The sequence below is a fragment of the Monodon monoceros genome, unplaced genomic scaffold, assembly GCF_005190385.1.
Source record: "Monodon monoceros isolate NGI ecotype Baffin Bay Population unplaced genomic scaffold, NGI_Narwhal_1 Super_Scaffold_7, whole genome shotgun sequence".
NCBI lineage: Eukaryota > Metazoa > Chordata > Mammalia > Artiodactyla > Monodontidae > Monodon > Monodon monoceros.
The window spans coordinates 97,913,751-97,937,097 of NW_021703784.1; the positions used below are offsets into that span (position 1 = coordinate 97,913,751).

At 59.9% G+C, this 23,347-nt stretch overlaps 3 protein-coding genes across 9 annotated transcripts in view; 2 read left to right on the forward strand and 1 right to left on the reverse strand.

The window, feature by feature from the left end:
* The window catches only part of MYRF (myelin regulatory factor), a 32,475-nt gene extending 16,913 nt beyond the window's left edge, over nucleotides 1–15,562 (forward strand). For 2 of the 7 annotated variants that reach the window (XM_029209083.1, XM_029209082.1), the window contains 21 exons: nucleotides 477–727; nucleotides 829–952; nucleotides 2,634–2,829; nucleotides 4,125–4,201; nucleotides 4,385–4,495; nucleotides 4,890–4,980; nucleotides 5,341–5,541; nucleotides 5,790–5,901; nucleotides 6,376–6,485; nucleotides 7,170–7,330; nucleotides 7,403–7,475; nucleotides 7,751–7,839; nucleotides 8,131–8,199; nucleotides 8,427–8,714; nucleotides 8,870–8,955; nucleotides 9,066–9,245; nucleotides 9,499–9,750; nucleotides 11,052–11,157; nucleotides 11,406–11,480; nucleotides 11,849–13,372; nucleotides 13,553–15,562. In XM_029209083.1, coding sequence (XP_029064916.1) covers nucleotides 477–727; nucleotides 829–952; nucleotides 2,634–2,829; nucleotides 4,125–4,201; nucleotides 4,385–4,495; nucleotides 4,890–4,980; nucleotides 5,341–5,541; nucleotides 5,790–5,901; nucleotides 6,376–6,485; nucleotides 7,170–7,330; nucleotides 7,403–7,475; nucleotides 7,751–7,839; nucleotides 8,131–8,199; nucleotides 8,427–8,714; nucleotides 8,870–8,955; nucleotides 9,066–9,245; nucleotides 9,499–9,750; nucleotides 11,052–11,157; nucleotides 11,406–11,480; nucleotides 11,849–12,167 — 2,971 coding nt within the window. In that variant the 3' untranslated portion in view covers nucleotides 12,168–13,372; nucleotides 13,553–15,562. Of the gene's footprint in view, nucleotides 1–476; nucleotides 728–828; nucleotides 953–2,633; nucleotides 2,830–4,124; nucleotides 4,202–4,384; nucleotides 4,496–4,889; nucleotides 4,981–5,340; nucleotides 5,542–5,789; nucleotides 5,902–6,375; nucleotides 6,486–7,169; nucleotides 7,331–7,402; nucleotides 7,476–7,750; nucleotides 7,840–8,130; nucleotides 8,200–8,426; nucleotides 8,715–8,866; nucleotides 8,956–9,065; nucleotides 9,246–9,498; nucleotides 9,751–11,051; nucleotides 11,158–11,405; nucleotides 11,481–11,848; nucleotides 13,373–13,552 lie in introns of all 7 variants that reach the window. The other 5 variants (XM_029209084.1, XM_029209085.1, XM_029209086.1 and 2 more) reach the window with 5 other exon arrangements.
* A 1,038-nt stretch (nucleotides 15,563–16,600) lies between these two features.
* Nucleotides 16,601–20,051, reverse strand: TMEM258 (transmembrane protein 258). The gene is made up of 4 exons (XM_029208559.1): nucleotides 19,964–20,051; nucleotides 17,922–18,031; nucleotides 17,319–17,455; nucleotides 16,601–16,703 (listed from the first exon to the last, which is right to left on the reverse strand). The coding sequence occupies exons 1-3, from the start codon at nucleotides 19,964–19,966 to the stop codon at nucleotides 17,329–17,331; spliced, it is 240 nt and encodes a 79-aa protein (XP_029064392.1). The 5' UTR covers nucleotides 19,967–20,051; the 3' UTR covers nucleotides 16,601–16,703; nucleotides 17,319–17,328.
* A 263-nt stretch (nucleotides 20,052–20,314) lies between these two features.
* On the forward strand, nucleotides 20,315–23,023 carry FEN1 (flap structure-specific endonuclease 1). Its single transcript, XM_029206884.1, has 2 exons — nucleotides 20,315–20,421; nucleotides 21,122–23,023. The coding sequence occupies exon 2, from the start codon at nucleotides 21,140–21,142 to the stop codon at nucleotides 22,280–22,282; it is 1,143 nt and encodes a 380-aa protein (XP_029062717.1). The 5' UTR covers nucleotides 20,315–20,421; nucleotides 21,122–21,139; the 3' UTR covers nucleotides 22,283–23,023.
* The last annotated feature ends 324 nt before the right edge of the window (nucleotides 23,024–23,347 follow it).

Here is a 23,347-nt window from a genome sequence, read left to right on the forward strand (position 1 = left end):
GATCGTCGTCCCCCTTCCCGGGAAACTCTCTTTCCCAGCCCTCGTGGCCCAGGCCCTCTGTGGCTTGTCTCTAACCATGGAGGCTGCTCTGCAAAGAGCCGTCGCTATAAAGAGTGACACTGAGAATGACATCACAGGGAAGGGACAGGCTCGTTCATTCCACGAACGATTCTGAGCGCTTTGTGTGCCGGGCCGGTTGCTGGGCGTGATGGGAACACACAGACAAGTCAGGTGTGGGTCTTGCCCTCCTGGATTCCACAGTCTGGGGGGTAGAGTGGAGGGACAGAAGCAGAATGATAACACAGACTGATGGGGGAGCACTTAGGAGGTAAAGGCGCGGGCTTCGTGCAGGAGGTATCCCCTGGGCTGGGCGTATCCTGCTGAAACAGGGTGAAGAGGGGAGCGGGGGTACTGCCCAGTGGGAGGGGGCTCGGGGAGGGCCAGCCCCCCATGGTGCACACCTGTGTCCCCCCCAGGCTCCCCACACACCCCTCCAAGAAGAGGAAGCACTCCGAATCCCCCCCCAGCACCCTCAATGCCCAGATGTTGAATGGAACGATCAAACAGGAGCCCGGGACTGTGACATCCCTGCCACCGCACCCAGCTCGAGCCCCATCCCCACCCTGGCCTCCCCAGGGCCCGCTCTCACCCGGCCCTGGCTCCTTGCCCCTCAGCATCGCCCGGGTCCAGACGCCGCCTTGGCACCCACCAGGTGCACCCTCACCAGGTACATGGCTGGCCTGCTCAAGCTTTCAAGGTGTGGGGGGGGGGGGGGGGGGGGGGCCCGGGGCCCAGAGCCCGTGGCCCATGGCCGTTCTCTCTCTCCAGGTCTCCTTCAGGACAATGATAGCCTCAGTGGCTCCTACCTGGACCCCAACTACCAGTCCATCAAGTGGCAACCACATCAGCAGAACAAGTGGGCGACGCTGTACGATGCAAACTACAAAGAGCTGTGAGTGACCTGTGCTCCCCCCACCCCCCGGCCACGCCGTCCTAGAGCAGGGCTGCGGAGCGCACCGGCCACGCGATGGCCCCCGTTTCACAGAAGAGCAGACAGGCTCAGGGAAGAGCTAGGACTGGCGCTCAGGGTTCCTGACTCCGGAGCCAGCCTGAGGCCTCCTGAAGAAGCTGGTGTCCGCCAGGGAGGGGCCGGTGGGTGGAGGGGTGTTTTCTAGCCCCCCCTTCCCCTCCCCCACTCCTCCTTCTGCATTCCAGGAAGGTAGCCGGAAGCAGAGCGTCAGCAAGGCCCTTCCAGCAGCCCCCTCCCTGGAGGGGAGGGATGAGTGGGTGGGGGAGGACTGGGTCAGAGGCTGGCCGGGCATTCCTCGCTCTCCTTCAGCACCCACCCATGTGGATTCAGCTTCCTGGGACCTGGCCAGGAGCACTCCGGGACCAGTCCCCTCACTCCCACAGAAGGCCAGTGAGGGATGAGAGCATGGCTCACCATCAGCTCATTTGGACATTGCCAGGCCTGGGCAGGGTGTCTGGGACTTGGCCCTCTCGCAGCTAGACCAGCCTCCTGGAGTTGGGTGTCCCAGGCTATGTCGGGTTGTTAGCCACAAGCCCTCAGGGCTGGGGCAGGGGGCGTCCAGCTGATGTAGTGGTGAAAGGGTCCTTTGAGGCCCTGTCTGGGTGGCGGGGGCAGGTCTTTGGCTGTCCAGCCCTATGGCCTGGTGAGGAGCCCCCATTCCTACTACTATACTTCTTGGGCCAGCCCTGCCACCCCAGGTCCCAAGGTCAGGAAGTTGGCAGCTGAGGCCCCCAGTGTGGCCCAGGCACTTCCTGGGTGTTCCCCTGGGTCAGGCAGGTGGGTGGAGCCCAGGGAGGGAGAAGTAGTGAGCTCTGGGCCTTCCCGTGGATGTTAGCCAGGCCCAAAGGCCTCTCCCCACAAGTTTGGAAACATTGTCCCTGCCCAGCTTCCTCCAGGCGGGCCCTGGGCATCCGGGGCACTGCTTGTGCCTGGGGATCTGGGTGAGGGCGGGCCGACAATCACCCCCTTTCAGTCCACCTGGAGGTCCCCCAAAGGGTCCAGACTTGGAACACCTTGCCAGCAACAGATGTGTAAACTGAGACTGAGGCCAGGCTGCCCAGAGTGCCCCCTCCCCAACCGGGCAGATGGTGGAGTCAGAATGAGGACGTTTGGGGGCTTGAGCAAGCTGGTGGGCAGGGGCTGGGCCAGCGCAGAGCCGGCGCCTGGTTCCACCGTTTCCATGGCAACCAGCTGTCAGGCGCAGTGAGGCTCCACAGACGCATCCCCTCTCACCCCGTGTCCCGTGAGGGAGGGGGCTTCGGGCAGCGTTTTGGGAAGAAGCCAAGTGTGGTGAGGGGTCGTCAGGCCCCCTCCTCAGGAGTTCCCTCCCGTCCAAGTGTCTTGCTCAACCTGCCCCCATCACCAGGGTGGGGTGGTCCCAGGCATGTAGTGGGAAGAATATTGGCTGAGGCACTGGCAGACCTGAGCTCAAATCCTCCTGGGGACTCAGTTTCCATCTCTGAGAAATGGGGGCAGCCCCGAGAGTGCTTTGAGGATGGGGGCACCACGTGGGAAGTTGCGTTGGAACGCAGGCATGTGGGTGGGACGGGCAAGGTAAGCCCGGTGTGCGGGGCCTCGGGTGAGTGCCCCCACCTGTCCCCAGGCCCATGCTCACCTACCGCGTGGACGCCGACAAGGGTTTCAACTTTTCGGTGGGCGACGACGCCTTCGTGTGCCAGAAGAAGAACCACTTCCAGGTGACGGTGTACATCGGCATGCTGGGGGAGCCCAAGTATGTCAAGACGCCCGAAGGCCTCAAGCCCCTTGACTGCTTCTACCTGAAGCTGCACGGAGTGAAGGCAGGTCTGGGGCTCGGTAAGGAGGGCGGGGCAGGAGGGCAGGCAGGCTGGGGGGAGTCGAAAGAGCCCAAGGCCAGGTGAGTGTGTCCTGAGGAAACCCCTCGTGGCTAAGTCCAGTCCCCCCTTTCCGCCTGTCCTCCCGTGCCTGCCCCTTAAGCGTCAGGCCCCTCAGCCCTCTTCTCAGGTACGCTTCCCGTTTCCTTCTCTACCCCGTGATCCCAAGTCTGCGCCCCCCAGCCAAGACCCCTCTTCTGACCCCGCTGTCAGCCGTCTCAGTGCCACACCCCCAAATGAACTCCCTGGGAACTTGCCCCTCTCCCGGGCCCCCTCTCTGGGAACGGGTCTCCAGGGCCCTGGTTACCTGAGCCATGAATCCGGGGCCCACTTGCCCACCCCTCGCCGTGCACCAGGCCCTACTGTCGCCCAGAACTCCCCTCTGTCTGGTCCCCTCCTCCTCCCCCCACCTCCACCTCCTTGTCTGACCTCAGCAGCTTCCTCTGTGGCTCCTGCCTGAGATCTTTCCCATTCTGCCTTCCAAGGCCTCCGGGACCCCATCTCCCTCACCCCAGCAAAGCCCTGACTGCTAGGCTGGGCCTGCAGAGGCCTTTGGGACCCCAGCCTCACCCGTTCCCGCCATTCGCTGTGCCCAGTCGCAGCCCCGCCTCCCCCAGGCGGCTCCCTTTCTCGGGGACGCCCGCTGAACACCACTCCATCCCTCCTCTGCCGGCTCGCCGCTGTTCCTTGACCTTCACCGTTCACACTGCCCTGAGGCCCATCTTGACTTGAGGTCCCTCCCCTGCAATCCCCCGGCACCGCCACAGTGGTGGTTGATCTTGAGCCCATGAGCTCCCAGGGGGGTCGGCCGGGTGCGACTCCTTCAGTGTCACGATCGAGCGGCGCAGCCAGTGCTCGTGGAGGGGTTGAGGGGAAGTGGGTGTGGGACGGGGTCTGGGAAATGTTGGGTGGCGAGTGAGCGGGTGGCTGTGGAGGCCGGTTTGGGGTGTGTGCTCAGGGCTGGGAGGGGTGTGCGGACGGGAGTGGGGGCCGGTGAGGGTGAGTGTGTGTGTGCACGCTCATGCGTGTGCACATAGGTGGGGGAGTGGCATGGGTGTGGGGCTGTGGGATGTGTGGCGTGTAGGAGAAGGCACCAGCGTTTGTGGGCTGAGGGGAGGGCAGGGCCTCGGCTTCCTCACGAGCCCCAGCTGGGCCAGGCCTGGGCCGAGAGGCCGAAGGAGGGCGGTACCGGGTGGGGAACCTGGGCCCTGAGGTGCCTTTGGCCTCTGCCCCTCCCCCAGCTGGAGGCCCTCAACCAGTCCATCAACATCGAGCAGTCGCAGTCGGACCGAAGCAAGCGGCCCTTCAACCCCGTCACGTGAGTGCCTGGCCCGTGGCGGGTGGTCCCCAGGAGGGCTCACCCTGGCAGGAGCTGAGGGGAGTGCAGGAAGGCACCCACAGTGTGCACCTCCTACACACTCCTGCCCCCAGTGCCCCACTGCGGCCTGGCTCTCCGCAGCCCCCTTCCCTGCGTCCTGAGTACCCTGCCCCTCCTCTGCAGGGTCAGCCTGCCCCCCGAGCAGGTCACGAAGGTGACTGTGGGGAGGCTGCACTTCAGCGAGACCACCGCCAACAACATGCGCAAGAAGGGCAAGCCCAACCCTGACCAGAGGTGAGCAGGCTGGGCCCCTGCCCTGGAGCCGCTCCATTTCTGAGGACGAGGGGCGGGGGGTGCCACCCCACATAGCACGCCAGGCACAGAGTCCCACAGACTCACCCATTTCACAAAAAAGGGACCTGGGATTCAGAGCCCTTCCTTAATGACTTACAGATGGGAGAGCAGAAGCCTGGTTCCTAGCTGGTGGGCCCTGGGGAATTTCCGCCCCCTAGTGGAGACTCAGGTTCCTCCTCTGTAAGACGGGGTGTTCATGCCCTCTTCCTGGCTGGTGGGAGCCTGGGCGAGATGACCGAGTGGGCACTGTACATCTGACCCAGGAAGGCCGGCGGGGGGTGAGGAGGCAGTGGGGCAGACCCCTGGGTGCCTCTAAGACCCCTGTGTGCCCCAGGTACTTCATGCTGGTGGTGGCCCTCCAGGCCCACGCACAGAACCAGAACTACACGCTGGCCGCCCAGATCTCAGAACGCATCATCGTGCGGGTGAGGGCCACCTCCCCGCAGAGGGCTGAGAGTCCTCCCCAGACCTGGGAGAGACAGCACCCAGGAGAGATACGGGGGTCCTCAGGAGTCAGGAGCCGGAATGCTGACCCTGCTGGGCACTCGCTGTGTGGCCTTGGGCAAGGCTCCCACCCTGTCCGGGTCACAGTGTCTCCTTCACAATAAAGTGTGGAGGTGGCCAGGACCTGGTTGCCACAATGGGAGGGACAGTTTAAGCCGCCCCTCGTGGTGGGGTGAGGAGGTCTGGCTGGAGCTGGAGAGGTGGCTGCGGGGTTTCCCCCTTTCCCAGGGCGCTGCAGGTCCCCCATCCCCCAGGGCTGATCCAAGCCCAACTCCTGCTAGGCCTCCAATCCGGGCCAGTTTGAGAGTGACAGCGACGTGCTGTGGCAGCGGGCGCAGGTGCCCGACACCGTCTTCCACCATGGCCGTGTGGGCATCAACACAGACCGGCCCGATGAGGCGCTGGTGGTGCACGGCAACGTCAAGGTCATGGGCTCGCTCATGCACCCCTCGGATCTGCGGGCCAAGGAGCACTTGCAGGAGGTGGGGGCGGGGCTGTGGGCGGGGACAACTGAGCGGGAGGAACTGGTGCCCGGGGTTGCCCGCGGGGGGCGGGGTTGCTTTGTGGGCGGGGCTCTGTAGGGGGCGGGGCTGCAAGGGAAGGAGTTGGGGGAGGCTGGCCCTGGATCTCTGGATCCCGCGACCCTAGTAGCAGGGTCTCCCCTCCACACTGCTGCCGCCGGACGGGCCCAGGACGGGAGTCTTTCAGTTCGGCCCTGGCTCCCGCGCAGGTGGACACCACCGAGCAGCTGAAGAGGATTTCGCGCATGCGACTGGTCCACTACAGATACAAGCCAGAGTTTGCCGCCACTGCTGGCATCGAGGCCGTGGCGCCAGAAACGGGTAAGGGTTCACGTGCGCAGGCTGGGATCTGGTAACCCCGACCCTGTCCCTGTCCTCTGGAAACCCTACTCCCAGGAACCCCTTCCCATGACTCCTGGAAGCCTGCCCCCGGGAATCCCGGCCCTCCGGAAGACCTGCCCTTTGGGCCGGACCCCTCGCCCTTTGACACCGGAAGCCTGGGACTTGTGGCCTCGGGATCCTCGCTCCTCTGTTCCCTAGATGAATCTTGCCTTTATTCTCCTGGATCCCTGCTCCCTTTCCCCTGGGGTCCTTACTCCCTGGAACATGCCCCTATCCCTAGCCCAGGGAACCCCACACCTTGATCCCTGGAACTGCGACCCTGTGCCTCGGAGCCCCCTGCTCCGGAGCTCCCTGGATCCCAAATCTCTAGCCCCCAGAATTTCACCCTCACCGATCCCTACGGTGCTGTGGGCAGTCCTCCCCGCAACACGCACTTGGCTTGCCCCTCCCCAGGTGTCATCGCTCAGGAGGTGAAGGAGATCCTGCCTGAGGCCGTGAAGGACACTGGAGACGTGGTCTTTGCCAATGGGAAAACCATAGAGAACTTCCTGGTGGTGAACAAGGTCTGTGGAGGAGGGACTGAAGGGAGCCCAAGGGGCAGGGGGGTGGACCCCCTGGAGGGCGTTCACGCCCTCCGTAGAGACGGGGACACTGAAGTGCAGAAAACAGGAGCATTCCCCCGCCCCCCAGTCTTCTCTCAGGCTGCTTCCAGAGCCCCCTCCCCACCCCACTGGGAGAGGTGGAGGTGGGAGGTGGGGACTCTGCCAGTCTGAGGCTGTGCGATCAAGGGCAAGAGGAACGTTCTGAGGGTCATCTTCCTCCCCTGCAAAAGGAGGGAAACGACACTTACCGCTAAGAAGTTCTAATGTGGTTATGGCAAAGCTTAAACGTGGGGTTTGTCATGAGGATAATGTTTGTAACCTTCCTGGCATGAGGATGGGCACCAACGAGCATGTGATGTGTTTTGGCCTCTGCTGAAGTCTGAGACATCGTGTTCATCAGATGGGGAGATGGAGGGTGGGAGCCTCTGAGAGACAGCGGGTTCTGACCGTGGGTGGGGAAGGTGCAGAGGTGGGATGCTGTTCGGACGCAGGCACAGGGAGCCGAGGGAGCTGAGGCTGGACGAGAGGCAAGGCTGGCCTGGGTAGGGAGCCTCTGAATGCCCTCCTCAGGCGCCCCAATGGGCCCATAGCCTGGGGCTCCCAGGGGCTGACTGTGCCCTTGACACTGGCCGTTGCCTGCGGCAGGAGCGCATCTTCATGGAGAACGTGGGTGCTGTGAAGGAGCTGTGCAAGCTGACGGACAACCTGGAGACGCGCATTGATGAGCTGGAGCGCTGGAGCCACAAGCTGGCCAAGCTGCGGCGCCTCGACAGCCTCAAGTCCACCGGCAGCTCGGGCGCCTTCAGGTGGGGGCTCGGGGCTGGGGAGGGCAAGACCCCCTTCCCAGAGGCACCTCTGACCCTGCCCTCTTGCTGCAGCCACGCAGGGAGCCAGTTCAGCCGGGCGGGCAGCGTCCCCCACAAGAAGAGGCCCCCCAAGGTGGCCAGCAAGGTGAGGGTGGGCAGGGATGGGGGGCAGGGACTAGGGCCTCCCCATCCTCGTGGCCTCCCTTTCCAGCTGGCGCCTCTCCAGGCTCACTGACTCCAAGCGCTTCCCCTCCCCTCCCCTCGCTTCTGGACCCTCTAGCCCTCCCAGCCCCTGGTTTCTCCTTCCTCTCCCTCTGCCCCCCGAGGGGATGAGTACCCCACCTCCAGCAGAGCCCACCGTGGGTCAGACCATGGGCTCCCTAAGTCTGGGCCTTTCCCCCCTTTCTTCTTGGTCTTCAGTCATCGTCTGTGGTCCCAGACCAGGCCTGCATCAGCCAGCGCTTCCTGCAGGGAACCATCATCGCCCTGGTGGTGGTCATGGCCTTCAGGTGACTTGTCCCCCAGACTCTGGGGGCAGCTGGCCAGGGACGTCGGGCTGCCCACGGGCCCAGTCCTGGGGGAAGAGGAGGGCGGGGCCTGGGAGATGAAGTGGCTGAGGTCTCGGGGAAGGAAGGGGGGCTGCCTCGTTCTGTCTCCTCCCCTTGGGACTGGGGAGACCCGCGTACAGGCATCACTTGGGAGTCCAGCCCCTGGGACCAAAAACCACAGGCCCCGCCCTGGAGAGAGGGCGCCAGATGGTGGCTCCAGCTCTAACAATGGCCCCTTCCTGTGGCTCCCAGCGTGGTGTCCATGTCTACACTGTACGTGCTGAGCCTGCGCACCGAGGAGGACCTGGTGGAAACTGATGGGTATGTCCCTGGAGGCCTGGCTGCGGGGGCCATCGCCAGGCCGGGCGGGGCTTTGGTGAGCAGCCCAGGGTCGGAGGAGCCCTGGAGGCTGTCTCCTCTAAAGGGGGTTCCACCTCAGGCTCTTAGCCCGCCAGGAGTTTGTGGGGGTGGGTGGGAAGGCCTCTCTGGAAGGGGGGCAGCTGCTTCGCAGTCGTACTGAAGCCGATGTTTCTCCCTGGCCCACTCAGTGCTCCTCCAGGTGGCTGGGCCTCTGAGTGGCAGGGGGCATCTGAGCAGCCCAGGTTAGAACAGCGGGTAGGGGAAGGAGGGCCAGGGTGGGGCCTTGGGCTCTTCTGCCCACTGTCACCCTCAGTCCTTGGGCCATCTCTGACCGTGTCTTCTCTTTCTCTCCTCCCCTGTGCCTGCCCCCTCTTTTCCTCTCTGCTGCCCCTTAGCTCTTTTGCCGTGTCCACTTCCTGTCTTCTGGCCCTGCTCCGGCCCCAGCACCCTGGGGGGAGTGAGGCCATGTGCCCATGGTACGTGTCTGGACCAAGCCCTCTCCCTCCTGCCTCTGCCTCCTTTCTGCCTTCCTTGTCCACCTCCTCGCGCCCCTCCCACTGCTCTGGGACTCCCAGGCCTCCTGCTCAGGCTCTCCCAGCCCCTCTGAGCTCAGCCCACCCTTCCCCAGCAGGTCCAGCCAGAGCTTTGGGACCACTCAGCTCCGACAGTCCCCTGTGACCACTGGGCGGCCGGGCACGCAGCCCTCTCTGCTGCTGGGTGCGTGCCGGGGCGTGGCTTGGGAGGGGTGGGATGGGGAGCAGTGGCTGTGTTCTGGGTCGGGGGTTCTGCTGCCCCACTCCGGCTCATACAGCCTCTGGCTTCCTCAGTTACCACTGGCCCGACCAGCTCGGCCCCAGCTCCAGCCCTCCGCACCTTGGACCTGTGCTCCAGCCGCCCCTGCCCAGTCGTCTGCTGCTCCTCGCCCAGCCCCAGCCCCACCCCTGACCCTAGCTTTAATCCTGGCCGTGGTCTCAGCCCCAGTCCCGGCCCCTCCACCAACCGCTCAGGTATGGCTCGCTTGGGGCCAGGTTTTGGGTTGGAGGAGTTTTTACAGGAGGCCTAAGAAAGGCCCCAGAGACTCATTGGTGGGAGGGTCTGGTCTCCTGGAGCCCAGAATGAGGCTCTGGAGAAAGACTGGGGGACCCCTGAGGAGACCAGGAGATGGAAGGGAGCCACCCAGAGTCCAGTCGGGCCCTCAAGACAGCTGGGCAGGAGGCAGCCCGTGCCTGCCTCTCAGCCTGTGCCTGGTTCTCTCCACAGGCCCCAGCCAGATGGCCCTGCTGCCAGCCACCAACATCAGAGCCAAGTCCTGGGGCCTGTCAGCCAATGGCATTGGCTACTTCAAGCATCCAAAGAACTCGGACCCTGTGGCCAGCCCTGCGGTCCCCTTTCCTGGAGGCCAGGGCAAAGCCAAGAACAGCCCAAGCCTTGGTCTCCATGTCCGGGGCCGCCGAGGGGCCCCTCAGCTTGGCCTGAGCTCTGCTCAGCCCACCCAGGCCTGGAGCCAGCCAGGTACCTGCCCTACCCCTTCCCCCGCTCAGCCCAACCCGGCAAGGCTCACTGGCCGGGGCCCATTTCAGCCCATCACCAGAATACCTGGGTGCAGAATTGTCAGTCGACAGACATTTGCTGAGCATTACTAAGTCCCAGGAGTCAGGCCAGGCTGATTATATAGCGTTATATCCATCGCCTCGTTTAATCTTCACAACACTCCTGCGAGAAATGAATCGTCCCCATTGTTCAGATGAGGAAATGGAAACTTGGGTGAAGTGACTTGCCCAGGGTCATACAGCCTGTTAGCGGCAGGGGTGGAATTTGATCCCAAGTCCACGTGGCTCCTTTTATGTCACCATGCCAGGGCAAGAAGGGTACTGTTCAGGGTCCCCCCAGTTTTCCAAACCTCAAACCTTTGGTTTTAACAAAGCTAGAGAACCCTTTATTGGTTTTTAAACCGGGTTTCTCTGAAGTATCTCCGGGGCTGCCTTGGAGGTTGAAGGGGAGGCCGAGAACCTTCCTGGCTTCAACCAGGCACCTCTGCTCTAGGTATTGGGCTTCCTCATCAACTTCCATTTGATGGGTTTTGTGGCTTAAAGAGAAACAAAACAAAAAAAAGCTTAGAAACTGGTTTGCTGAGATTGAAGTTCAGAGTGATGGGGAAACCCCACGGGGTAGGTGCTTACCAGGCAGCCGTTTCCTGGGCCCCTTCTCTGTGACTGGCCCCGTACAGGGCACCGGGGGTGATGGAGATGGATGTGTCCTGCCCCCAGGGGCTCACAGACACGAAAACAGCAGCGTGGTGAGGCTCTGAGGGGACACACAGGCAGCTTGGCGACTGGGGAGGGCACAGAATCCGGACTGAGGTGCGGAGATGGTCAGGGGAGGCTTTCCTGGAGGAGGCGACACTGAAGCTGAGTCTTTGAAGGACAGTGGGGCCCTGATTTGTGTGTGTGAATACCGCCGCCATGGCTGATTTCAGGCTACCAACGTGACGTCACTGTACCCTGAGTTGGGAAGAGATGTGTGCAGTCAGGGACAGGGGCCTGAAGAGCGGGCTCCTGTATGCCCCGTGCAGGGGATATGGAAGACCCATCCCTACTTGTGGGTGTCCTGGGTCCTCAGGCTCTTGGGAACTGTGTAGTCCTAGGGCTGCTGGGGAGGATGGTGGCGTGACCCCAGCCGTTGTGGGAGTCTGGAAAGAATAACCTGAAATGTATTCCTGCTGAGGTGTGAATGACTGATTCGATTCTCGGGCAAGGACAGGTTTGGCTGCTTCTCATTTGTGTCCTGTCTTGTCACCCTCCTTCCTGCACCAGTGGCCTCTCTCCTTGCAGACCCGGTGCCGTCCCTGACCTCCATCCAGGTGCTGGAGAATTCCATGCCCATCACGTCCCAGTACTGCTCCTCAGAGGATGCCTGCAGGTGGGCTTGGCTACCTCCCTTCCCCCACCCCTGCCCCAGGACAGGTTCCCTCTGGTAACATGAGCCCAGGCGGTCCAGGTGTTCAGATCTTGCTCCCCTCGGGGAGGAACTTCCCCCTCAAGGTGGGGCAGCCCCTTTCCAGGCCCCTGAAGGGCTCCACTGTAGACTGGGGGCTGAGGAGTTGATGGGAGTGGGGGGGGGGGGCAGGGCAGGGAGGCCTTGTTGAGGAGCCAGCTTTGCCCTTTCAGGCCTGGACACTTCACCTACCACATCCCCGTCAGCAGCAGCACGCCGCTGCACCTCCGCCTGACCCTGCAGATGAAGTGAGTGCCGCCGTGGGGATGGGGACCCAGTGGTCCCAGGCAGCCGGGGGAGGGGCTGAGGAGGGGTGCTAGCTTTATTGCCTGCCCCATGCTTCACTGGCTGTGTGACCCGGCAAGCTCCGGGCATCTGTGCCTCATCAGTGAAATGGGCTGCTGCCTCCCAGGGGCTGTGAAGGCAGCGTGGGACGGTGGATGGGACAGGGTTTGTAGCCGTCTGGAGCCTTGACGGCTACGCATCATTTTCAGGCTGTGAGGATTCAGTGCCCTGTCTCACCGGGGTGAGGGAGGTAGAGTGGACGGCTGGCTGGGAGCGGGCTGGGCTGGAGGAGCTCAGAACCCCACTTCCCTGCTAACTGGGTCTTTCCCAGCTCCTCGGCCCCCGTGTCCGTGGTGCTGTGCAGCCTGACGTCAAAGGAGGAGCCGTGTGAGGAGGGGGGCTTTCCACAGAGCCTCCATGCCCACCAGGACACCCAGGTAGGAGACTGGGAAGCTGTGGGCCAGCCAGGCCGGAGCTTCCTCCCCGCCGGCACATCTGGGCTCTCAAGCCGGAGAGGAGAGGGAGCTGGAGTCAAGAGTGCAGGCATCTCCACGGAGGGCATTTTGGGGCCTGGGCCTCTGTGTCGCAGGGAGCGGGGCATGCGTGCACCGCTCACCACTGAGTGTCTCCTGGCCCTGTGCCTGCCCTGACGACGGCCTGGGGAGGAAAACAGTTCCATAAGGCCTAACCTGGGGTGAGCGCAATGGTGGAGACGGGGAGGGCGTGTGGAGGGCGTCCTGGGAGCCCGTGGCAGGGAGAGCTGACCTTGTGTGGCCTCAGGGTCAGGCCAGCTGCCCCCAAGTCATGTTTGATTAAGATGAGACCTGAAGAGCAATATGGGATCAGCTGGGGAAAGGAAAGGGGACAGCGTCCCAGGAGTAGGGGAACAGCGGGTGCAGAGGCCTGGCGGCCAGGGAGAGCATGGCGCGCTGGCAGAGCTGGAAACGTGGCGAGGGCTGTGCGCCCGGGGAGATGGGAAGGAGGCTGGACCTGAAGCTTGGGCGGGGGCAGTGGCACTGTTCCATCTGTGACTTTGGAAGATCTCTTGGGCTGTGTGGAGGGGGCTGCCTCCTGGTCTGGGAACCTGTCTCCGTCGGGCTCCTCCCTGGCCATGTGACCCGAAGTTGTGGCTCTCAACACAAGTTAAGGGAATTTCTTCTCACCCACTCGTCTGTTCATTCAAGAAATATCTGTTGGGGCCTCCTCTGTCCCAGGCCCTGTGCTGGGCCCAGCTGAGGGGAGACAGAGGTAGGGAAGAAACAGGCCTTGCCTTCCAAGAATGCACTCTCTAGCCAGGGAGAAAAGAGGTGCAGAAAGTAGCTTGAGTAGAGGATGGAGTGGGTGAGAGCCCTGAAGAGGCTCAGGCCCTGGGCGGGGAGGGCTTGAATCCCAGCTCTGCCCAGCCTCGGTGTTTAGGCAGGTAACTCAGCACTGTCCCCGTCTGTAAGCGGCACCGCCTCAGTGGGTTGCAGTGCGGATGGGGTGAGCGAAATACTTGGATGTGCCCAGAGCACAGTGGTGAGAGGGAAGGCAGTAAGAGACCAGCGGCTGTGGGCCCCCGGGTGCCTGGCACGGAGTATACACAGACGGTGGGCGCTGTTGCTCCCCGAAGTAGAAAGTGCGCCCTGCGATCTCTCTTCAGATCTCTGCTTCTCCGCTTTGTAAACCATGCCACAGAGCCAGGGCTGCGACGGCCATGGCGGGGGATGCCAGTTGGGATGGGACAGGGGGTGGGGGGCTGCGCAGCTGTCCTGACCCCTCTGCCCCCTTCTCTCCCCAGGGCACCTCCCACCAGTGGCCGGTAACCATCCTGTCCTTCCGCAGATTCACCTATCACTTCCGGGTGGCACTGCTGGTGAGCACCTGCGCCCTGTCTGCCCCCAGAGGTTCAGGGTGGGGCTTGGGGGAAGGGGGGGGGGACTGAAGATCACATGGCGGGACATGGGCAGTGTCAGGCGACGTCAGCACGGGGAGCGCTCTGGCACTCACCCCCCACTGGAGCCACCTCACTGGTTCCCACTGCCCTTCCCTCCAGGGTCAGGCGAACTGCAGCTTGGAGGCCCCGGTCTGGCCGGCCGCAGACTACTACTTCCACTTCTACCGCCTGTGTGACTGAGCTGCCCAGGGAGGCAGCGCCACAGCAGGGCCCGGGGGTCCCCAGGCGCCCCCTCCACACTGGATGCCATGGTGTTACACTGGAGCCCGCCGCTGGCACCTCCTTGGAGGAACTGAGGCGGCTCGGCCCTCCCCGTGCCTGGTGAAACTGGAAGTCCTCACACTGGAGCTGCTGGGCCTGCTGGCGGCGCCCCCAGACCACGGAGGGCGCTGGAGGGAGACCTGCCGGGCCCAGGCCGGCCCGATTCACATGTGTCCGGATTCGGCCGATGGAGGGCTGGTGGGCGGCAGCGCCCCAGAGGCGGGGGAAGCCCGTGACTCGGCCCAGAGCCTACCCTTCCTGCCTCCCCTTCTGCGATTGGGAGCCACCCCTCTTTTGGAGAGAGGACCCGTCCGCCTTTGAGACCGGCAGGGGCTTGGCTCGAGCCCTCAGAGACTTGGCTGGACCCACGAGTCAGTGGAGGGCAGACAGCCCTCACCCTTGAAGCTGCTCCCTGGGGAGGGCTAGGTAGTGGACTTCTTAGGGTCTGACTGTTACTGGACTTGGACTTCTAAGCTTTAAGCATGGCCCAGGAGGTCTCCTCTCCCTGGGAGAGCTTGGCTCCAAGAGCTCCCAGGGCAGCTGAAGCCAGCCCTGGATGGGCTGGCGACCGACCACGTGCCTTGTGTACACTTAGTGCCTGGCTGAACCAGGGGAGCCAGTGGGCCAGGTAAGCCTTGGACCCTTGAACCTGGAGTATCCCGAAGGGAAGGAAGTTCCCTGTGAGCCCCCAGATGGCGTTGCGGCCCCGCGGCCTGGGCCCCTGGGAGCTTCCAGAGCTCACAGAGGTCTCTGAGGCAGAGGAGCGGGAATCCCTGCGAGGCAGCAGGCTGGTCTCGTCTGGTGGGTGGATGCAAATAGCTTTTGCTGTTATTAATGAAATAATTACTAAAATGCACTTAAACCCGGGCAGGAGTCGAAGGATGGAGATGGAAAGCCCAGAGTGGGCCAGAGCCCCGGGGGGACACTTGAAAGGCAAGGCCCTGGCTCTGATCCGTCCCAGGGAGCTTTGAGACACCCACCCCACTCCCGACCACCAGGACTGGCCTTTCCCTCCACTCTTGTCTGCTGGTGGCCTCACCTCCCCAGATTCAAGGGCTCCTGTGCTGGGCTTGGACAGCCAGGCTGGGGGCCCCGTGCTCGGCAGTAGTCCCAGTTCTGCCCACTCCTCCCAGGAGCAGAGTGGTGGGCTTGGGTTACGGAAGAAGTCTTATCTCAAGTGCCAACGTTAACCTTTCTTAGTGGGTATCTGGAGCTTTCTGAGGCCACATCCAGGCTCACGGAAGGAGAGTGGAAATCATTTCGTCGTGTCTACCATGGGTTCAGAAATGGGGACGGAAATGCCATCCTTGCCCTGTGATATTCTGCCACCGCTTTGGGAGCCAGGCCTTGCCCCGTCTACCTCTCATTCTCAGCTTTGAGTGGGAGGCCTTTCTGTGGGAGACCTGAATCTTGAAGAAGCCTAGGAACCGCGGGCCCCCTTCTGCTATGGATGTCAAAGCACTTCTCCTAGGGATAGGGAAACACAGGGGGAATGGAGGTAGCAAGGTTACCTAGCCTCCCAGCCCCCTCCCCAGCGTGGCTCCTCCTTCCGACATAGTGGCTCCCCACACCATGCTGGCGGCAGAGCCTTACTTAGCGCTGCTCTGTTCTCCTTCCTCCCACTGGGGGAACCCTCCCTAAATGCCATACAACTACCGAGCCCTGCCCCTTCTAATAGGATTCTGGGGCTTCCTCAGTGGGGGTACAAGTTCTTGGACCGCAGCCCCCCTGTGCTTAACTGGAAGGTGACCCTCCACTGCTCCCTGGAGCCATCTGGACACAGCATCGCCCCAATCTGGTTGGCAGCTGGCTGTTTCCATGCCTGGGGAGGGGGTCCTCAGTGCTGAGTTTGGGGCCAAGGCGGGGTGGGGGGGGGAGGTCAACCTTGGACTAAAGTTGCCTTAAGCCCAGTGAGGGAAAGGGGCTTCAGGGAAGGCCAGTGGGCCACCTGCTGGAGGCTGACAGCTGCCTGGCGGGTGCCGGTGAGTGGGTGTCGTGGCTCCATCCCCTACCCTGGGCCCAGCAGCCTACCCCTCCCTTCCTCTCTCCCTTGTGGCATTTACTCCTGTAGCCACTGGGCCGATCTCCCCCAGGCTTCGAGCTGTACACAGCGCCTCTCGCCTCTCGATGCACAAGCGCCCCACCCCCCGGAAAGCCTGCGTGTGCAGAGTGCGCCCCTTCCCTCCCACTTAACCGCCCCTTCCGGCCCCTGAGCTTTGACTCTGGAGTGGGCAGAGGGGAGCAGCCCCAGGCCTGCTTGCTTCCTGTCCCCTGAACTGTTCTTTTCTGAAGTAAATATACGTATATAAATAAATGTATAAATACTGCTTTGTATCTGAGCTTGCCTCGCCATCTTCTTGAGATTGTTCTGGTGGGAGATGGGGTTGCCTGTGGGCCTGGGACCAACTGGGGCCCCTGAGCCCGATGGATGCTTCGTACCCCATTATCCCTCGTAGCTTCAGGCCCGGCTTGGGAACAGGATGCAGCAGCCCCTTCCCCTAGCCACACCCCACGGACCTACTGCTGCCCTGCCTGGGTTAAAAGTAGCCACCTTAGGGAAAAGCTGAGCCTTTCGAGGGTCCCCGGCACCACTCAGAGGAGGGGACTGGCCCAGGGCAGACTTGACTGGTACGGGTTCCTACAGAAGTTTACACTAGAAGCCACAGCGGAAGGCAGGCCAAGCCCCTTCCTATCCACAGGTGAGCCCTCAATTCTAAGGATAAGACACTCCCCATATCCCTCTCATAGGCAGAGGGCAGGGCTTCCCAGCAAGCAGGAACCACCTGAAAGGCAGGTGAAATGGGAAGGGGTGGGACTGGGGAAGTCGTGGGTCCCAGCACCTGCACCACTCCCACCCCGCAGGACGGGCACCAGGCAGGGCTGTCACACATCTGCCTTTATTGTGAGCAGCAGGTGGGACATTTCCGGCATAGTAAAAAAAAAACTAATTTACAAAAGCAGGGATTCAGTGAAGCCGCCTGGCTGGTACCTGAAAAAGAGGGGTATCAAAATGAGAGCAGTGACCCTTCTTTCCATCCGCTTTTCTCACCGAACCCCTCTGCTCCTGGGGCAAGCGCTGAGGGGCGCCGTCCTTGGGAGCAGGGCCGCCAGAGCCGACTGACTCTAAGTGACCTGTTTGGTGGCTCATCCGCAGCAAGGTTGTGGGTGGTTTTTTTTTTGTCGCTTAGTCAAAATTTATTTCAATGACTGAAAACGTTGAAACTAACTAAAATGCTACTCCTGGAAGCAAGTCCCAGATCCTGGCCCCTTGCTGGGTCACTCCCCAGCGGCTCTCCAATCACTGTGCATGACGGGTGAGAGTGCAGACGTGTAACCACGGGAAGCCTGTGCCCACAGCCCTACGTAGTATATCCCAGAGCCAGGTCGAGGCCCTGGACGGTGTGGAGACCTCAGAACTGACAAAGGTGGTCCCACTTGGCTCAAATCCCCATTAGGAGACAGGGAAAGGGGCACCTGTGTGTGGTGTCCCTATCCATTCTGCTGAGTCTCACTCCATTAACCAAGGGGTCATGCAGGCCCAAGGACCCCGCTGATGTGGGCGTGGGGAGGCCTCTCCAGTGTCCCACCCTGTCATTGCTCTTACCCTTGGGAGCTCACACGTAGATGCCGACCCAGAGCAGCAGGAAGAGCACTCCAAAGCCCATGAAGAGTGAGGCCACCAAAGAGATGAGGAGCTCTTTGTAGATATCCCGAGTGTATTTGGTGGAGGTGACCTCATAACTGGCAGGGCAATTAAGGAGAAGCAAAGGGGTGGCTGGTGTGGCTCTGGGCAGAGGGGCCCAAGAGGTGACCTAGACTCTGGTGCTCCTACCACCCTTCCAGCACCCATGAAGAAAATGAAGCCCAGAGGGGTTAGGTCACACAGCTAATGAGCGGCAGAGCCGGGACTAGCCCTCGCACCTCCTGACACCTGAGCACACCACAGGGCCCCGTACCTAGCCTCCAGTCCAGCCAGGCCCCTCTGCTCACTGTCCTGGAAACCGGAAGAGCGAACTGAGCTCACCTGAACCTGGAAAATAAGGCCACAACCTGACTTTGGACGTCAAATAGCCTTCCCTCAACCTCCTTACCATCCCCCATCCCCACACCGGAACAAAACTGGCAGGGTGCACGTGCCCAGCATGGTCCCTCCCTCAGTTTCCCACCTCACTAATTCTGGCCCACTGGCTTCTCAGTGAAAGGATACACGAAGAACCAGGCGGTGAAGAACATGCCAATGGCCAACAGCACCACGGTCAGATGCGGAAAGACAGCCGGGTTCACTGGACTGGTGTATCTGCTCATGGCCTCAAGCTCCTAAGGGAAGGCGTGAGATCAGAGCCATCAAAGAATCCCATGACCTCAATCTGGGGGCACTATGGGGTTATCACGGAGCCTTGTGTTGCTGTGACTGCTAGGAGCTTATTTCAGCTTGGGAAATGTGGAAATCCCTCAGAACCACCGTCAAATGATTCCGTTTGGGAATGACAACAATTACATCTTACACTAAGGTGGCACTTTGTCTTTTCAATATGAGACAAGATGGGCGGCTGAGAGTCAGAGGCTGAGGCACACAAGGTGACTGATTAGCTACAGATCAATGCAATGGCCTTAACATTTTCTGAGGCCACCGGCCACCATGAAAAACACGTGATGAAAGGTATGGACTCTTTGCCTGGGACAAACCGCATACAAGAAAAAGTCTACTTATAATTTTAGAAGCCTTATGAACCCATGTCTGTAGATGTCAAGCTCAGAATCACTGCTGAAAGACAGACTCTGGACTGGTACCCAGATCTCAACTCCTAATCTTGTATTCTTCCCATTACACAACTAAGGAATCCCAGGACCTACAGGCAAAAGACATAACTTAAAATTCTGGGGCTTCACTGGTGGCGCAGTGGTTAAGAATCCACCTGCCAATGCAAGGGACACGGGTTCGAGCCCTGGTCCGGGAAGACCCCACGTGCCGTGGAGCAACTAAGCCCGTGCGCCACAACTACTGAGCCTGCGCTCTAGAGCCCGTGAGCCACAACTACTGAGCCCACATGCCACAACTACTGAAACCCGCGTGCCTAGAGCCCAGGCTCTGCAACGAGAAGCCACCGCAATGAGAAGCCCAGGCACTGCAACAAGGAGTAGCCCCCACTTGCTGCAACTAGAGAAAGCCCAAGCGCAGCAATGAAGACCCAAGGCAGCCAAAAATAAAATTAAATTAAAAGTAAGTAAATAAGTAAACAAGTAAAAAAATATTTTTTAAAAATAAAAAATAAATAAAATTCTGGCTCTACTGAATAACATGAGCCTCAGTAAAGTGATTATAATAATAACTCTCTCACAAGGCTGACGTATGATTTAAGAAAGGCGACAAACGCAATAGCATCTAACTCACTGCCTGGCATAGAGTAGCTGCTCAATAGGTGTTTGTTTCCCTCCCAAGGTTATAGGGAAGATTATGAGATAATGCTTGTGAAAGAGGGCTGTAAACGTAAAGTTCTGTACAAATGTTAACTTCCATTGTCACCCACCAGCCAACGCTTCTAAAATCCAGAACACAACAACTCTAGAGAAGTAAATTGACCTCATTGTTCTCAGAGACACTGGAATTCAATTCAGTAAACATTTATGCCCCCCTAAAAATGATGAAGACAATCGCTGCCATTGATTGAGCTTCCAGTTGCCGGCCCCAGTGTTTGGCACTGGAAATACAAAGATGAATAGACATCATCCCAGGGCCAGAGGCACGTCAGATGGTGGTCACTAGGAGGCGTGGCAAATAACAAATAAGTCCATGACACGTGGCAAGAGGTCTGTACATAGGTTGCGGGGCTCCCAGGAGAAAGAGGACAAGTGCCCGAGACAGTTGTTAGTACTTCATCAAGAAGGTGACTTTTGCCCGGGACCGTGTAGTATGAGTACGAGTTCGGCAGGCGGGAAAAACTTTCCAGACAGGGGTAACAGATTGATCACAAGTAACAGAGATAAAAGCTCGAAGGTATTAGAAATGCTCCCCATGCTCCTCATCCTTATAAATCGTTAGATCAGAAACCCATGCCATCAAAACCTCAGCCTAAGGAGTCCATGGCAAGGGGCTTCCCTTCCCCGCCCCTCAGCCCAAGCCGAAGGATCCAGGAGCCTCCAGCCCTCTGGACCTTGGACATCTGAGGATTCTGCGAGAAAAAACAGGGCGCAGGACGGGCCCCGAGCGGTCCCCAAAGTCCCATCCGGAACTCCCCTCAACCCTCTCACCATTTTGCCGGACACAGGGTAATCCGCCGCTCAGCCACCGGAAGAACACGTCGGCAGGAGCAGGCGCGCTGTTCAGCCGGAAGAGGAAGTGCAGCTGTCCAGGTGGCATTGTGGGATTTGTAGTCGTGTGGTTTCGGGTGTGGCGGGATCTGAGGCCTGCGAGGCGACCGGGGTGGAGTGGGGGCAAGCAGTAGAGAAGGGTAGGGTCGGCTCGCTGAGCGAGTCCGTTCACCCTGGCGGGACTGTTTGTCGTGAGAGAAGCTGGCCGAGAGGGCCGGGGCCTGTACTACACTTCCCAGGAGGCCGTGCGCCGCGGCAGGTCACGTGACGGGAGCGCGGGCTTTGGAAGGCGGCGGAGCGAGAGTGTATCAGCGGCTAGTAAGGAGGAGGCGGCTGGGTTGAGGAGCGAGTTGGGCTGAGATCTGTCCTGGGCCACGCCGGAGCGCCCCAGAGGCCAGGTGAGACCCTCCGGAAGCGTCTCCGAGAGCGGCGGGCCGTTTTGCCCCGGGTGCTGGGGAAGGCCGGCTGCTGCCGCGGGCGGGGCGGAGCGAGCGCGGGATTCGCGGTCAGGCGGGCCCGCCACTTTTCCCGCTCTGAGCCCGGGGCCAGTCGCTTAACTTCCGAGCGTCTTTCATCATTTGTAGAAAGAAGATAATTGCCAGCTCATGAGGTCGCTGTGTATTGTGACTAAGCTCCTGGAGGGGAGAAATTTTTTTGAGCTACACTCGTTCACATCCCTTTCCTGCCTGCGTTTGTCGGACGCAGGGGGAGGATGCCCGGCTAACGAGGCAATGTCCCCTCGGTACACGTTCTAGCAAAGCAGGCAGCTTGAGGCACGAACCAAAGGATCGAGTGGGTTCTGCAGGGAGAACGTTTACAGAGCACTTAATCTTTGTCGGGGTTTTTGTCTGTTATTTCAGTTAACTCTCAGGAGGCCTTAGTATTAATTGAGAGGACTTCCTTACTAGACTGTACGTTTCCTGACGGTGGGAGCCTGTCTTGTTCTTTCCATCTTCCGAGGTGCTGACTTGGTGTCGTTTTGTTGTGCTAGATATGTTTAGCCGAGGGCGTGAAGTTGGTGAGATAGCACCCCTGGTAACCCTTCCTCCTTTTGCATCCTTTAAGTTCCTCCTTGTCTTACCTGCCTTTCTCTTTTAGCTGTCCCTCTGTATTGCTATGGGAATTCAAGGACTGGCCAAACTGATTGCCGACGTGGCCCCCAGTGCCATCCGGGAGAATGACATCAAGAGCTACTTTGGCCGCAAGGTGGCTATCGATGCCTCCATGAGCATTTATCAGTTCCTAATAGCTGTTCGCCAAGGGGGGGATGTGCTGCAGAATGAGGAGGGTGAGACCACCAGCCACCTGATGGGCATGTTCTATCGCACAATCCGAATGATGGAGAACGGCATCAAGCCCGTGTACGTCTTTGACGGCAAGCCGCCACAGCTCAAGTCAGGGGAGCTGGCCAAACGCAGCGAGCGGCGGGCTGAGGCGGAGAAGCAGCTGCAGCAGGCCCAGGCTGCTGGGGCCGAAGGGGAGGTGGAGAAGTTTACGAAGCGGCTGGTGAAGGTCACCAAGCAACACAATGATGAGTGCAAGCATCTCCTGAGCCTCATGGGCATCCCATACCTCGATGCGCCCAGCGAGGCTGAGGCCAGCTGTGCCGCCCTGGTGAAGGCTGGCAGAGTCTATGCCGCGGCCACCGAGGACATGGATTGCCTGACCTTTGGCAGCCCCGTGCTCATGCGGCACCTGACTGCTAGCGAGGCCAAGAAGCTGCCCATCCAGGAGTTCCACCTGAGCCGGATTCTGCAGGAGCTGGGCCTGAACCAGGAGCAGTTTGTGGATCTGTGCATCCTGCTGGGCAGTGACTACTGTGAGACCATTCGGGGCATTGGGCCCAAGCGGGCCGTGGACCTCATCCAGAAGCACAAGAGCATCGAGGAGATCCTGCGTCGGCTCGACCCCAACAAGTACCCTGTGCCGGAGAACTGGCTCCACAAGGAGGCCCAGCAGCTCTTCCTGGAGCCCGAGGTGCTAGACCCGGAGTCTGTGGAGCTGAAGTGGAACGAGCCGAATGAAGAAGAGCTCGTCAAGTTCATGTGTGGTGAAAAGCAGTTCTCCGAGGAGCGAATCCGCAGCGGGGTCAGGAGGCTGAGCAAGAGCCGCCAGGGCAGCACCCAGGGCCGCCTGGATGATTTCTTCAAGGTGACCGGCTCCCTCTCTTCAGCTAAGCGCAAGGAGCCAGAACCCAAGGGGTCCGCTAAGAAGAAGGCCAAGACTGGGGCAGCAGGGAAGTTCAAAAGGGGAAAATAAACGGGTTTCCCTTCATTATACCTCCTTGACCCCAGAATATCTGCCGTGTTGTACCCGCAAGAGCTGGCGCTGGAGAAACCTCCGTGGGGGTGGGGAGGGGCTTGCATTGCTTCCCTAGCACCACCCTGCTCAGTAGTGCTTTTCCCTTTGTTACTTGATCTCATGGCAGAAAGGCCACAGAGGTTTGTTGTTTTCTTCTTTTTTAGCTCAGGAAAAGTATGTCAGGCTGAAGCCGCCTCTCAGGCAATTTAATGGACACTGAATCCATTGTTACATGAAAGTGATAGCAACAAGTTTTGAAGAAAAAAGAGGGAGATAAATGGTGGAGACAAAAGACTGGAAATGATTTCCTGCCTGGGCAACTGGGGGCTGGTGGGAGGTGACCGGGGGACTAGACTGTGCTCTTTGGCTCAGCCTTGACCCACCCTAAAGGGTAGCCATCAGGAAGATGCAGTCTTAAACAGGTGGGAAGAGCTGCCGAGACATAAGATAGGCAGAGTCCCTGGAGTTGGTAACAAGGGTTTGATTACCAGCTGTGTGTCCCAAGGTGGGCAGAAACTTGAACTTGCTATGTACATAACTCTAGTCTTTACAGTGGTTATTCAGAGGCATAAAGTGGTGGTGCTTCACGTGGCCTCTCTGAGGCAGTTAATTGAGTTGAAACTTTGGGATAAGATGCTGGGTTTTTTGTTTTGAAAGATATGAGGAGAAAAGAGTCAATAAAATTATAAAAGTAACCAGAATGTCCTGTTCTTTGAGAACATTTGAAGACATCTCAAGTGCCCCAGGTTTCAGGCAGTTTAAAATGTTCTTTTCACTCACAAGTTAACATGCTGGAATTGCACTGTAGTAATGGGTGGTTTGAGTGGCCACAAGATGGCACTGTGCTCCACAGAATGGTCAAAGCAGCTTTGGCAGTACTTCAGCCATTTAGAGGATGATGCCTAGCTTATCTTGCTGGGAAAGGAGTTTTAATAAATTGAACGAATTTCTAGTTTTCCACCTACTGTGTGAGATAAAGGAGCTCCTTTGAGAAATCCTCACAATTTAGATCAACTACTTCCT

Excerpts from the sequence above, each read along its gene's own strand:
- TMEM258 (XM_029208559.1), bottom strand. Across the intron at positions 17,456-17,921 it reads TTCACCGCCTGGTTCTTCGT|TTATGAGGTCACCTCCACCA; the intron begins GTATCCTTTCAC and ends TTGCCCTGCCAG.
- FEN1 (XM_029206884.1), top strand. The coding sequence starts at position 21,140 with ATGGGAATTCAAGGACTGGCCAAACTGATTGCCGACGTGGCCCCCAGT.